Source organism: Strix aluco, chromosome 16 (genome assembly GCF_031877795.1).
Source record: "Strix aluco isolate bStrAlu1 chromosome 16, bStrAlu1.hap1, whole genome shotgun sequence".
Classification (NCBI taxonomy): Eukaryota; Metazoa; Chordata; class Aves; order Strigiformes; family Strigidae; genus Strix; species Strix aluco.
This window is the reverse complement of record NC_133946.1, coordinates 19,145,633-19,160,748: the sequence shown is the minus strand read 5'-3', so window position 1 is coordinate 19,160,748 and position 15,116 is coordinate 19,145,633. Positions and strand designations below refer to the sequence as shown.

General features: G+C 37.8%; 1 protein-coding gene across 6 annotated transcripts in view; it reads left to right on the top strand.

Moving 5' to 3' along the window:
• Positions 1-14,496, top strand: part of AP2A2 (adaptor related protein complex 2 subunit alpha 2) — a 50,311-nt gene extending 35,815 nt beyond the window's left edge. For 4 of the 6 annotated variants that reach the window (XM_074842552.1, XM_074842551.1, XM_074842555.1 and 1 more), the window contains 12 exons: positions 818-915; positions 1,092-1,323; positions 2,169-2,342; positions 4,251-4,414; positions 6,161-6,238; positions 7,147-7,229; positions 8,007-8,096; positions 8,890-9,013; positions 9,735-9,851; positions 10,059-10,128; positions 10,782-10,916; positions 11,725-14,496. In XM_074842552.1, coding sequence (XP_074698653.1) covers positions 818-915; positions 1,092-1,323; positions 2,169-2,342; positions 4,251-4,414; positions 6,161-6,238; positions 7,147-7,229; positions 8,007-8,096; positions 8,890-9,013; positions 9,735-9,851; positions 10,059-10,128; positions 10,782-10,916; positions 11,725-11,802 — 1,443 coding nt within the window. In that variant the 3' untranslated portion in view covers positions 11,803-14,496. The remainder of the gene's footprint in view (positions 1-817; positions 916-1,091; positions 1,324-2,168; positions 2,343-4,250; positions 4,415-6,160; positions 6,239-7,146; positions 7,230-8,006; positions 8,097-8,889; positions 9,014-9,734; positions 9,852-10,058; positions 10,129-10,781; positions 10,917-11,724) is intronic. The other 2 variants (XM_074842554.1, XM_074842553.1) reach the window with 1 other exon arrangement.
• Positions 14,497-15,116: the final 620 nt, after the last annotated feature.

Sequence of the window (15,116 nt, the reverse complement as noted above, 5' to 3'; positions counted from 1 at the left end):
TTCTCTGGCTTAAGTAATGTAGAATACACCTGGTACTGTACTGGTTTTGGTGAGGGAGGGCAGGGCGGGTTATGCTGGTGTTTTGTTATTTTGGTGGATGGCATTGAATGGATGGCTTAGTAAGGAAATTGCATTACCTGGAAAATTACTGAAATGTAGTAAAAACAGAAGCTTTTTACAGGGTGGCTTGCTTTTTTTTTTTTTTTTTTTTGAGTTTTCTGCATGGGGGAATCCAAAACACTCAAAATGATACCTTGATGATCCTTCTGGAAGCATATATCCATTCTGATAAAACTGGAATTTGAACTATTAAAGGAGAACACTTCCAAATGTCTGGCCTTGTTGCTCTGACTGGATTCTTCATATGGGCGTTCCACTTTTTTTTATTTCCTTTCCTGAATGTTTAAGTTGACTTTCAGAACTCATCCCTGCTATGTTTTTCTTCATGCTCAATAAAGACAGTATTTTTATCCTGGACAATTTCAACACATTCTTGCAAGGTTTAAATTAAGTATATTAATATCTTTCTGACACCTCTAAAGATGTAAGGGGAAACCTAAGCAGATGTGTCTGTCCTCGGAAGTCCACAGTGCTGCTAGGTGGGCCTAAGAGAGCTCTTAAGCAAGTAATACTTATATTAAAGGTTCTTCTATAAAGTCATACCACCTATCATGCTTTTCTTGTAAATGCTCTATAGTGCCTAGACCTATGATCTGCTCTTACAGGAAAGTAGACTAGGAAACTGGACGTGGAAGGGACAGAAAAGATCTTGTTTTGATATACTGCTGATCAATGACTATTTAATGTGTTCTTACAGGCCCTTCAAGCTCCAGCATGCCATGAGAATCTTGTAAAAGTAGGTGGCTACATCTTGGGAGAATTTGGAAATCTGATAGCAGGTGATCCAAGATCAAGGTAAAACACCTTCTAAAATATTGAGTTGAAGTAGTAACACTTTCTGTTAAGAATCTAATGTCTATTTAATACTCCTAAAGGCCAGTTAGCAAATGATTCAGCTCTTGCTAGTAATGCATTAAGAATGATCATGTCTACAAGAACTGAACAAATTCTTTTTCTTCCCGTCTTTTAAGTCCCCTCATCCAGTTCAACTTGCTACATTCCAAGTTTCATCTGTGTAGTGTTCCTACCCGAGCTCTGCTTCTGTCTACCTACATCAAGTTTGTGAACCTGTTTCCAGAAATCAAAACCACAATTCAAGATGTATTGCGCAGTGACAGTCAGTTAAAGAATGCTGATGTTGAGCTGCAGCAGAGAGCTGTTGAGTATTTGAGGCTCAGTACTATTGCCAGTACTGATATATTGGTAGGTATAAAGATCATTTGTTTTTATTGTGTGGAACTCTGTAGCTGTGTCTTCTGTCAACAAGTAAATTCCACTAAACCTTACCTGATTGCTCAGAAGTCTTAAAGCAGGATTAAGGATCCACAATGTGGGCACTTATTCTTTTAGTCTGCCTAACTCAGCTGCAGTCACCTTTGATTTAGAGCTAAAATCCAAGTTGTTATTGCTTTAGTGGTACAAATGACCACTGAAGCATGGTAATCTGGAGCTGGGAAGCCAGTGAAAGCTGGCATAGTACAGGGTCCTACAGTATTCAGATACCAAAAGGCTAGTGCTTTGTTTTGACTTACTTGATGGTGGGCAGGAAACTTGTAATTCTGCTATTTTGGGTTTTTTTAATTTTATTTTATTTTTTTTCTGTCTCCAGAAGTTCACAGTGTTTTAACCTGATACTCTCAGGTCTGGCCAGAGCATGGCGCACACAGTCTTGACAGCTAATAAATGCTTAGGTCTGACTAGACCCTTGGGGAATCTTCTGTGGTATCAGTCTAGATCTGTTTGACATAAGGACCTGTTGTGATCTAATTTTTTTTTTTTTTTTTTAATTCAACAGCACTGTACCAGAGAATCGATATGCTCCTGTTCTCTTAACTGCTTTGGGAGGACTTCAGAAAGTTTTAAATATTTTTTTTTTTTTTTTTAAAAAGCAGGTCTATTCTATCACTGTACAATAAACTGCATCGTCACTTTCTGTGTGGATAATTACTTCTGCTTTTGCCTCATGCAATCTGTAAGGGTGTATCTCTTCAAAGAAGATGGTTTGGCTTTTTCTGTAAGTTTAGCTAATACTTTTTTTCTGTGATAAGGCTACAGTGCTGGAAGAAATGCCTCCCTTTCCAGAGAGGGAATCTTCTATTTTGGCTAAACTCAAGAAGAAGAAAGGCCCAGGCACAGTTACTGACCTGGAAGAGATCAAAAAGGAGAGGAGCTCCGATATGAATGGAAGTGCTGAACCCACCTCTGTCAATGCCAGTGCTGTTGTGAGTTTAAAAGCTGTTACTTCACTAATTTAGATGGCCTGCAAGTGAGAAAATAATGTTTTTCTTAAAGTGGCTTCTTAGGAGTTTGAAACTATGGGTATTTGCTGTAAAGTAGCAGGGGAACATACAGTTTCTTTCCCCCCACCGCATGCTTGGATGCAGTTTTTCTTTGGAAATCTTATGTAAATGGGGACAAACTATCTAAAAAAGAATCCCTTTTATGTTGTTACTTTGAAAAATATTGCTGTAAACTTAGAAATGGGAGTTTTCTTGCTGGTGAAATTGCAGTTGAAGGTGAGATGATAAGATTAACATATATTTAAAAGGAGTGACTTGAATTTCAATATATCAGCTGCTGTTCTGCTTTGTCTAACATGGTAGATATTTTGCCTCTTGTTTTGAATTGTTACTGTTTTTACTAGAAGTGGATGACACTTGACTAAGATGGATGTCCTTAAATCAATATAATGTTGTTACTGTTTATTTGACAGTAGTATTTGAGTTCAGTTATGGTAGACAAGGCCACAGTCTTGTTTCTTCTGAGCTGAAAGTTCTCATTTTATTGTCAGTTAAAGCTGGGAGGATGAATTGTTTCCATAATGTAATACTTGTTTCTGGTTTTAATGACTAGCATAGCTTGTAATTACATTTGAGACATAGTAGTAGTATACCTAAGAGGAGGAAATACTGTAGCACACTCTCTGCCCAGTTTGTTGAAGTGTAATCCTTTAACTCTTAGTCATTGCAGTATGTAAGAGTAGATGTTCCAAGTGCAAAATCTTTGAATGGACAGAAATACCTTTCCAGCAGAAAAGTTGCCAAGTTTTCTTTGCATGCCAAATTGACTGAGGTGACTGGCAGTTAAAATTGTGTTATGCTTTTATGAGCTTCACTTTATGGGTTGCAGCCATGTAAGAAACTCCACTCTGTTACTGTCATCAGTGGCTTTGGTGTGACCCTGGTTTAAATGCCAAGAATATGTTCCAAATTGGAGTTTCAGCTGGTTTTTTTCAGTAGTTCTTACCGATTGGCTTCTGAAATATTTTTTGCCAGGGAATTTTTCATTTTAGTGCATCAAATTCCATTTTTGGAGTATATGATAACTTTGAGTTTACAAAACCAAAATTTCAGGCTCAATCCAAATGCATCTCATGACTCATCTTGAGTGTATCTGGAGTATTGTAGGCAGCTAACATCTAATACATGAACATTTTGTTTAACAGTCTGTGCTTTGTTCTTGCATGTGACATGGGGACATATGTGCAGCCTCTGTTGCATGATTCTGTGTCCTGGCTACCTGATTTGTTCTATTTGAGAAAAAAAAACTTCAAAGGTTGTACCTCTACCTTTAGTGTTTGCAGCTTGAACTAGCTACAGGCTCTGCTTTTTTGCTGGTTAGGTCTTACATTGTTTCTAAGGTTTGCCAAGCTTCAAAAACCCAGGACTAAACTGATAGTCAATTTTAAAAGATACTGTGATGTTTTAATTTAGGTTTGTGTAAAAGCTACTGCATTTCTTCCTGGATTCTTCATGAAAGAAAAGCAGCACATTTGAATTTTGTTCCCTACAGTACTTAATTTCCCTTGAAACTAAGAGGTGAGAAGAGAGGGGGGAAAAAGTGTCATCTTTCTTCTGCAGAATCAGATTCCAGACAGATTAATTTTGGTTTTTTATGTAATGGTTAGATGGACATATAACTCTCCTCAACAGAAAAAAACCCCACATCTGTTAATGAGCTTAAGTTGAAATGCAAGGTGATAGCTGCATTCATGAGGCCTACTACGTCCATCCAAAGCTTGATTTGTGGTGGGGAGAGACACTTTGCCATAGCTTAATTGTCTATGCAAAAGAGACAGCTTTGTTTTAGTTTTGCTGTAGTGTAACACCAAAGTGTCTTGTCTTCCCTAGTCTACTCCTTCTCCATCTGCGGATCTGCTGGGTCTGGGTGCTGCCCCTCTCACCAATTCAGCTCCCCCACCGTCCTCTAGTGGTAGCCTGCTGGTGGATGTATTTTCAGATTCAGCTTCTGCAGTTGCACCTCTTGCTCCTGGTTCTGATGACAACTTTGCGAGGTAATTAAGTCACCCTGTAAGGAATCTGAAGAAGAATTTGTCTCTTAAAACAGGATTAGAGGAGAAAAAGTACAATAACTTCCAGTTTTGTTCCAGCTTATGGAATGCATTCCTGGGTGGTAGTAGCACAGCAAGAGAGGTGTTCTTGAACTCTGTGCTGGATGTGCTATCTTTATTGAATACTTCTGCTCATGGAAAAACTGAGTCTGTAGTAATCAACCTGAGGATATTAGCCACACAGTATTGCCTAGTTTTCATGCTGGTTTTGCTTCTTAAAGTAAGCTGCTTGTGCATCTCAATACATCCTGAATTTGGGGGTTATCTGGCCTGATATGAATATGTTTATTCTTCTCTTATTTCCATAAAGTATTCTTGTGTGTCTCCACTTATGGCAAGCTGATACTGGAACAATGAGATGGATTATGTCCAGAGATACTGGTTCTCAGAATTTCAAGATACACTTAAATTGTTCTGCTACTGTCTGACAAACAGGTGTGAAAAGGGGAAAAAAACAAGTGCTTTGCTTTTTTTTTTTTTAAGGGTATTTGATACAAGTATCTTCTTCCTAGTTACATTACCAAGTGTAGTGTAGGTGCAGGGTGTTCTTAATTCTGTTAATATTAAAAGCCACTGTGGCTACACTCAAAAATTGTTTGGCTAAAATTTTGGAAATAAATAGTATAAAATCATAGAATGCCTTTTAAAAATCTCTCATCTTATTGGCCAAAGAATGTGTTACTATTGTCAAGGACCAAATTTTGAATGATGGCATGACAGATTTACAATGCATCTTAATATAAAAGACATAATTAGTGAAACTAGTCTGCCTGGATCATTGAGACTTTCATCAAAATTTTATACTAGGCAATGCATTGTTGCAGGTTTGCAGTGATTGGGACTTGATCCTGTGTTTTTCTTGGAAGTCAATAAGTGATGTTTAATCATGCTATGCAATACCAAGACTTTAAGAAGCTACACAAGCTTGTTAGAGGTTTTTGGTTTTTTTCCCTCTTTTAAAGAAACCAATGCTAGTAGCTTCATAAGCAAAAGTTACCTAAAAAGAGTTTTCTCTTTCTGCAGAAGAAAGTATAGCATTGCCCAACCCCTTGGTCTGTCTGTAGATGATGAAATGCTTCTCTAGTGATACTGAGAAGTTGCCTTTTACAGTTTCCTGCCTCTTTTTAGTGCTGTTGTCACTTTTGTTTCTAATCTGATACTTCGGGTAAGTCATTCTCTGTGTGCCCGTATATCCTTGCCTACACTTAATAGTTGCGTGTTTTTAAGAACAGATTGTGCAGCTGTAATTAGAAGTGCCACTAAGGTTGATGAGGCCTCTGCTTCAAAGAGCACCTTTCTAGTAGTTAATATACATCTCCCTTTACGGTTTTGAACTAAAAGTTTTCTGCTGTCACAATTAAACACCTAAAAGGACTTGGTTCTTTAAGAGGTATAAATTTAAGCTACTGAACACCTTCATCTGTCTCCTGTCTTGGGGAAGAATTGCTGGTTCCTGACAATCAGGGAGGGGTGGGGTGGGGGAGAGAAGTGGGGGAAAACATTGCCTAATGCCTAAAACCTTTCTAGGTGTACTGAGCTAGGGCAGCTAATAAATTTTTCATGCATTAAACTCAGCACTGCCATTTTTGAGGAAGGAGGTAAAAGAAATAACTAAGCACTAAGCTGTCTTTACTAACTCCTGCTATCTCTGTCGCTACTGCCTTTCTTCCTTTGTGCTGCCTGAACTAGCCCTGACCTGGCTTCATCTGAGGTAGTTTCTGAGGAACCAGCTGATACTGTGCATGATGCTGATGAGCTTTTTCACAAGTAAGCAATACTAAAACCTTGCAAGGCTGGGCAACTTCCAGATTATAGTTATAAAGCAAAACTCTATTGTGCATTAACTTAATACCAGCAAAGCTAGAGAAACATGTACTGTCAGACTTGTGACTAGAGCACCTCTGTAGATGCTGTGGATTTTATGACAAGTTCATGAATACACAGGTTAGAGTTGCCTTTACGAGTCAGTGCTATCACACACTGCTCTAAAATGAGGCAATGCCAGTTGTAGATTAAGTTTTGCAACTATTCACAAATAAAGGAAAGTCATAAAAGAGTAAATTGTCAAAAGTACTGATACTTGGGAGTATGTTTTAAGTGCCTTGTATGCAAAAGGCTGATGTTTGCTGACCACCTCTTCTACTTTTATGTGAAGGGTGACAGAAAGGACTGAAATCACTGTAGAATGGGCTTCCTCTCTCAAAATGGAAAAAAAAATAATACAGCTCTCAGTTGACTTATGTGATACAGAACTGATAAAACAAGGGATTCTTTTTTCTTTCAGGTTTAAACAGTCAAAGCCTCAAACTTTTCAATTCTGCACCAACCTAATGAGTTTCAGAAGTTGTCAAGAATATGCATAAGAAAAATCCTAGTCTGTTGCCTGGTCCTTTATAGACAGTGTGTGTGTGTGTAGCACATTGTGGCTTCCTTCATAGTTTCTCAGACATCCTATCAAATAAAAATTTCAGTTCTTTTAGTGTCCTACAAGTGGTGGTTTTGGTTGTAAAATTGTCTTTTCTAACTCTGCAGTTTTCTGCAAAGACCTCTCTCACAGACTGATGCACTCTAGGTTAACCACAATCTTCATCCTCTGTGTAAACCCTGAATTTTGTGGTTCTAAGTATTATTTAATATAACTCAATTTAAAACACGTTTTCCCTCTCTTCCCCTAGGTTTGTGTGTAAAAATAATGGAGTCTTATTTGAAAATCAGTTGCTACAAATTGGATTGAAGTCTGAATTTCGACAGAACCTGGGTAAGATCTTTCAGGCCAAGTGGTTAGCTGTCTGCATTATCAACCCCAATGCCAGCACGATGTTATGGATGGGACTTACTTTTCATCTGCTTAAGAGGGAAATGTGATTTCAGGCCTAACCTGTCTTAGGATCTTCACTGTTTGTGTGCCTCTGGCTTCTGTGTGGGTTCTTGTTTCCTTAAACTTATGGGTTGTTTTGGTAGCTGAGATGAACTGGGAGTGTTAAGTGGTACTGTAAGCTCCAGCTCTTGCTGCCTCTTTGTAAGACTGGTACAGCCAGGGTTATAAAGGACCATTCTCCTCAATTTTTATATCTTACAGTATAGCTTATTGTAATAATATGATACACAGTACATTTTGGACATGTCTATCATAATACATTAATGCACAAGGTACTGAAAACATCTAGGAAAGAGCTGGGAATCAGACACAGGCCAGCACTAGGATTGCTTGCTTCTCCCTTCTGCATCACTTTTGGTATCATAACAGCTTCTTTACATAAAAAGTAATGTTCTCTGAAAGACTTCCACGGATTCTTTAACTGCCTGTGTGACAGCTACTGTGGGAGAAGTTGCATGGTTTGCTTTAATCTGTTATTTCATTTTGAACTGTGAATATCTTGGTAAGATAAACCATGTAAATCATGCTTTGTTTTTAAAAGTTGCTTTAAAGAAAGGTAGAAAGACAGTGTATTAGATAATTGAAGCACAGAGAGTTTAATAGGATTATATGTGATGTACGTAAAAATTCTGATGTCTTTTATTCTTTTCTTTTTAGGACGTATGTTCATATTCTATGGTAATAAGACATCAACACAGTTCTTGAATTTTACTCCAACAGTAATCTGCTCAGATGACCTACAGTCAAATATCCTTAAATGAAGCAGCATGTGTGTTCTTATTTGGGTTTTGTGTTTTATGCCACACAAAATTATAGTAAAGCTGCTGGATCAAGGCATGGTGTCCTTGAGTATGAAGAAATGAGAAACTTGCTGATAACTTTCTAAAGTTCTTGGGGAAAAAACATGCCTTGAGCAGAGAGGGAACATTCTCTCCTTAAAGCTCTTGTTACAAACACAAACTTACTGTTGAAATAAGGAGAAATTTGGCTGAAATAAATATGTAATGTAACTAACTTTCTCCACTGTCATGAAGTAGCAGGGGTATAGATGTGGCGTCCTTCAAGTCCTGTGTTAGCAGATAACCTCAGACGAGATGGAGATAGAAGAATATATGTGCACAAAGATGGTGATATAAAATAAACTCTTAATTTACAGTTCATCCTTAACACTTGGTATTGCAAATTTAGGATTTCTGGGAGACTGTGTAATCAAGCTTGTTTGACTCAAAGCATCACTGTGACGTTCACATCCAGTGGTGTCTATTGTGAAGTCTGTCTGTGCCTTCATATCTTTTTGAGGGCACCTTTCTTTAAGAGTATCCAAATAACTGAGAATTGTGGGGGGTTATTGCTTCTAGGTGTGTCAGTATGAAAAAAAGCCAAACAACTTGCTGTACAAGAATTGGCCTTTGAATATTCAGTAGCATATAGAGAATGAGTGAATGATGGTAATTCCTCATATATCTTATTGGAGGATTTGCTTTTTTTTTTTTAAAAAAAGTTACCAATTCATTGATCACTTTCCTTAAGCAGTTCTTATGCCTGAATCTTCAGACAAAACCTGTTGACCCCACCGTGGATGGAGGTGCACAGGTTCAGCAGGTTGTAAACATCGAATGTGTGTCAGACTTTATGGAAGCTCCAATCCTGAACATTCAATTCAGGTAAAACACAGGATTCCAATGTTAGTGAATTAATTGGATGGAAGATGTTGAATTTGTCCTGGTCCTCTGACTGAAGTGTAGAATAAGGACACATTGATCTAACTAAGCTTTAAGTTACTAGGGAAGGTAGGGAATCCACTTGGAACAATGTGGTTTACTAATCAAGAAGCAGCTGCTGGTAAAATGTCTCCATGACTTCTCTTTCTACTATCCATATAAAACAGCAGTCTTCCTGTTTGCTTAAGAAATCTTGATAGGAATATACGTAGTAACTTCTCCCTTCTGGAAACCAAGAACGTTTCTGCAAACAGCTTGGACTGGAAATGCATGCAGCCATAACCAGAATCTTGTTATGTCCACTCACATCAGCCCTGAGGAAATTCTGATTTCTGGGCTACATTCTGATGTTCTAGTCTAAACTGGTTCTTCCTGGTATGTTTTCACAGGGATGTATTTTCACACCTTTGATGCGGGCTATCTAGAAGGATAACAACCTATGTTGAAACTGAGAGATCCTTATTAGAAGTTCTGCCAATTCATTTTCATTTGCCATCTAAGCAGAGCAAATGCGTTTATTTAACAGTGGATTACAACTGTACCTTAGAAATAAAATTTGTGAACTGCAGATAATGCTAATCATACACAATTCCTTGGTTGATTTAGGCTGAGAGACTGCTGACACTGTGCTGCATACACAGTGTTCTTTCTGTTCCATATGCAGGTATGGCGGAACATTTCAAAATCTTTCAGTAAAATTACCCATCACACTGAATAAATTTTTCCAGCCAACAGAGATGTCTTCTCAAGACTTTTTTCAGCGTTGGAAGCAACTGAGCAAGTAAGACTTTGTCTATATTTGGGCTTGGGGCTCTTGTGGTGGGCCAAGGGAAGAAAAAGGTTACACTGTGAATGTAGCTGGTGCAGTGCCTCATCCCATACTTAATCTTGTGAGTTATAAACTCTCCCAGTATAATCCGTTGCTATTAAACAGTGCTGTACACAATACATGTGCTACACCATGTATTCATCTTGCCTTGTCTTGCAGTCCGAAACAAGAAGTACAGAATATCTTTAAAGCAAAACACCCAATGGATGCAGAGATCACAAAAGCAAAGGTGGGTGTTGTGTGGTATTTTTGATTCAGAGTGTAAGGGTAGCAGTATAAACAAACTTTGTTTGTCTTGGTTTACATGGCAATTGGATCGTCCTGTTAAAGTTTGAGTCCATGTTGTGTAACAGACCCTTGGCAGTGCCGGGTTGAGTGGACTGTTTCTCAATGTGGCTTGAATTAGATGTAGTCTTCAATAGCAGCTGGAAACTTGAAAGTATTTAAGAAAACACTAATTCAGTGCTTAAAACTGAATTGAAAGATACTTCAAGCCTTAATTTATACTAGAGTTACTAGTTAGAAAAGAAAACAAAAGAAAACAAGCGACCTGTTATAGAACTGGCTGCCTTAGGCAAAACAGAAGTGACTAATGTAAGACAGGAATGGCTTTATCAAAACCAGGAGACTTATGTTGAATCTAACTTATTTCTCAGTTGTTTTCGAGAACCTCTTTTTCAGGAACATTATCAGGGTCACTTCTGTCACTTCAAAAATTTGTTGTAATAAAATTGGTATGGGATAATTCTTTAATGTCTTGAACACTTCAAATAAAAATTAGTCTCCTACTTGTTTTGCTAGTTGGTGGTGGCTGTGCTTGGGTAGACTTGGTATTGGTGTCCCACTGTCCCCACATGTAAGTCTTCGGGATTTCTTTCACAGATAATTGGCTTTGGATCAGCCCTACTTGAGGAGGTAGATCCCAATCCTGCTAACTTTGTCGGTGCTGGTATCATACATACAAAAACTACTCAGATTGGATGCTTGCTGCGCCTTGAACCCAACCTCCAGGCACAGGTATCTGTTTAAGCATCTACAGCTTAAATACAGATTCTTGTTTGAACTAATTATCTGTGTATATCTGAAACTCCTTAAGATATTTATTTACAATCACTACTGCAATAGCTAATTGTGACTGCAGACTCTAACAAGAAATGGAATTGTAGCAGCTGGTCCTGGCCCAGTTTGGTAAGCTGCTGCTTCATAGCAATTCTCTTTCCTGTTGGAAGAGATCATTGTATTATTCCAGACAGTCCATGGAGTCTCATCTTCTCTTGAACGCTGGAAACATTTAATGTTTCTGTTTTGTGCACCTTGGAAAGATTAAGTATAATTCCCTTTGCCATTTTAAATTACTAAAAGAATGATTGGCTAAAAGAGAAAACGTAAGCAAATGAACACAATGTTAAAGAATATTTTTCCTCAAGCATTTTGATAGAGGTTTTATCAAAGTTAACTGAGGACTAAAAATAATTTTAGGGTGGTAAGTTTCCTGTTTTCTGAAGAAGTGGTGATAGTCTTTAGACTTTTCCACAACATTTACTCCTTTTAAAGAAAAATTTTGGACAATGCCTTGCTCTTAAAGCCTAAAAATATGAGTGCAATGGTAACTCTTAACAAGGGTTTGAATATGTTCTCCAGCCTGTGGTTTGAAAAAGCTGTATTACTCAGTGGCTGCTGCTTCTGAATGTTTTAACTTGAGGTCTTTTTCCTACCAAATCTAATAAAACGGGTAAGAGATAACTGGTAGCTTTCACTAGTTGACTGTGCATTCATTTAATGCCAAACTGTTTAAAATGTAAATAATATTTATGTTCTTTTTCAGATGTATAGGCTCACACTACGAACAAGTAAAGAAGCTGTATCTCAGAGATTATGTGAATTGCTGTCAGAACAGTTTTAATATTAATCATGTCAGTTTTGGTTTTTCCATTTATATCACTGTCATCATACTGCAAATAAATGTCTTGTACATCACTGTCTGAGTACTGCAATGTTAACCAATACCAGCTCCCTGCCTTAATAGGACTTGACCCTTGTTTGAAAATAAGACTATAAAATGTACAGTACACGGAAGTGACTTTTTACATTAAAAATGGCTTTTAGTGTGTTACACAAAGGGTGGGAGGGCTGTCTTGTGCTCCTTTTTCTTGCAGAGGTCAGGCTTTTAAATTTGCTAAAGGAAACTGATTTAGATGTGGTAACCAAGGATTTCAACTGGAAATGGCTAGTAACATTCTGCCTTAGTGCCTTTAACAGGTACTTGCTCTGTTCTGAGTTGAAAGTAACCAATGTAATGCTGCTCAGTAAGGTTAGTTCAGATATTAATGTAGAGTCAAAACTTTGTAAAGTTGAACAAGTCTTGTACTGGGTGGAATGGCAGATTCCAAGATGTGTTTGAATCGGATTCAAGTGAACGTTTATGTTGATTGTCATCAATCTTTGTATTTGAAAAATGCCACAGGACCAGAGTCTTAGAGTATTAATCTTGTAATCCTTTACTACTTAATGTTTTCTGAACTTTGGAAAGTGGATTGAATGCAAAAGCTATTCTTAAGCCTTCTGCTTATCTCAAATAATGAGGTGAGCTTGTTTAGTAGGTGGTGAATGAGTACATGCTTGTTCATTGTTAGTCAAACTGAAGTTAAATATTCTGTTCTGTGTTTTTTCTGTTTCCCATCAGACTTAGCAAGTAATAGTCCTAATGATGTGATATAACTAACTGCAGAGTCTGGTGTTGTATAAAAGGAGGAGTGGGAAGTAATAGGCCCTTGAAGGGCTGTAAGGCATGTACTCTTTTAGACAAAAATGTAATTTTAAACTATTTTTTCCCCAGTGTAGAGTAATGTTAAAACTCGAGAGGTTGAATAACTGATATCTGAACAGTTTCCTGTCTGTCAGTGGTGGTAAAAATATCCAACATGGTGTAGAGACTTGTGTTGAGACCAAGAATAGAAGGCCCAAAAACGTTCAGCTTTTGTAGTGGCTTTTACGACCAAAACCTTTGTAACTTGCTTCACGTCAGCAAACTCTTTGCAGCTTCTCTGCAGAAGTAAGTGGACGCAATTTTGGCTCACACTCTTTAAGCCTGGTGCAACAAAGGCTGCTAAAACAAAGCAGGTGAGGTCGTACAGTTAGAAACTGCGGGCAGTTGTCAGCGAGTACTGTAGGTCATGATGAACGAAGTCAGCTGCTGCTGACGTGAGAAGTGAACCTCAGATCAAGATTTCCTCAAGATTATTTAAAGGAAGCCTGAGACTGCTGTCTCACAGCACACACAGCCAAGTATGCCCATGAAATAAAGGTTTTGAGTGATAGTGATGACATTGAAAATACATTTAAATGAAGCTCCTGTCATGCTGCCCAGTGCACAGCAGGGGACAGGATTCTACATGATTGAGTGTGCCTTGCTTTATTTTCTTCAGTGTTTTGAGTTAAACGATGGAACTGGGTGATTATAATTTGGTTCGGTTGAAGGCTAGTGATCATACTTAAGTGCAAAATGAAGAACAAAGGTTTGGCTGTGGTGTGTGGGTTTCAGGAGGGTTTTTTTGTTTAGTTTTTCCAGAAATCGCTGGTAACTGGATGTTATGACTGAAAACTTGGCTATAGTCCTAGTCTTTCTGCAAAAGTTCTCTTGAACAATTGGCCTTTTTATGGCCTTTCAAGTAGCTAATCAAGATTCTTTGATCACAAACATTGTCTTTGAAAATCTTCATGAGCAGTTCCTGCAGTCAGGTTGGGCAGCTGGCAAAATACTAATTGTCCTTTGGATGCCGTATGTCTCTATTAGTCCTGTTATCTTAACCATGCTGTTGGCTGCTACATTACAGATCTGATGTGCTGAACTAAAGGGAGTCTTAGCAAAGACAGGGGAGGAGCTTATATTTCATTTTTTCCAAATCCTGTTGTATATCTGTCCCCCTGAAAATGTTCTGTGCCCTCATTAAAGGACACCTTGAGACACTGCACTACTTTAGTTCACTTTGCTTTGGTTCAAGCTGTGCTAAAATGTGCATTAAAAATGTGCGAAGAAGGGGGGTAAGGGAAAGTGTCTTTTCAGTGGTGACTGTGTTAAGCTTATGACTGTTCACACTTTGTATTAAATGTCAGCTCAATGAAGCCATGAGCAGAAAAGTGAACAAATTCAGACAAATACTTGATTATTTTTTTGTGAATGATGGTTAACTTACCAAAGTGATGTATCCTGTCAAGCAGACAAGTAATTTCTGCAGTAAACAGTGTTATTGTTTTTAAGTACAGTATTTTCAGGCATTGACATGTGAAAATAACTGAATAGCAAAACAGGTAGCATATGTTCATTCTTGATCTACACTCCAGTATGTAACATTTATGGTGATTGTCTTATTTGTATAAAACAAAGTTCTGTCAAATTAAGTGGAGAATTTTCATATAGGAGACTATATATTAGACTATATTCATCAGAAGACCGTATTAAGACTAAATAAATGATTAGAACAGTAATCAAACTGTCATTTTTTTGTCTGGGGGCATGGAAGTGTAAAAAATACTTGCATGGAATGGTTGTTATGGAACATGAGTTTATGTGTAATAGTAAATTCTTTTCTGCAAACTACTGGTGGGTTGTGTTCAGTTGAGTCTGCAGATCTCTGCTTCCTCAGTGGGTTTGTTTATGGCTTTTTTGTTGGTGTGTTTGGTCACATGTTACAAGTACTCTGCTGTAAGAAAAAACAATGTAAAAATCTTTCTTTCTATAGTGTTTAACAACAGTAACTGTATTAACAGTACATGCTGGTGTAACATTACAAACCGGTGTAACAGTGGGGTATGGTTGAGGCTATGAAGCACACACCTGTATTACACACAGGCAGGACTTATGAAAAAAAAAAAGTTGACATTGTGTAAGAGTATCTAAACTGCTAAAAAACCTCACTCAAGCTTTAAATGTATGCTTCAGATTCTTAATACTTCTCTCAAACTTGCTAAAAAAAACCCAAGCCAAAACCTGGGCTCTATGAGCTTTTGTGCATTCATACAAATTTTTCTTGAATGAATTGCACACAAAGAATACTCTCTGCTAGCAGCAAGTAGAAATGGCTTGTGAGCGAACTACCTGTGTCCTGTTAGACTCACACGATCTGATTTTGTGCAGAGAAATGCCCTGCAAATTTTGGCTTTGTCCAAAAGCCACTACGCGTCTGCGTTAATGATGTTTCTAGAAATGTCCCGCCACAT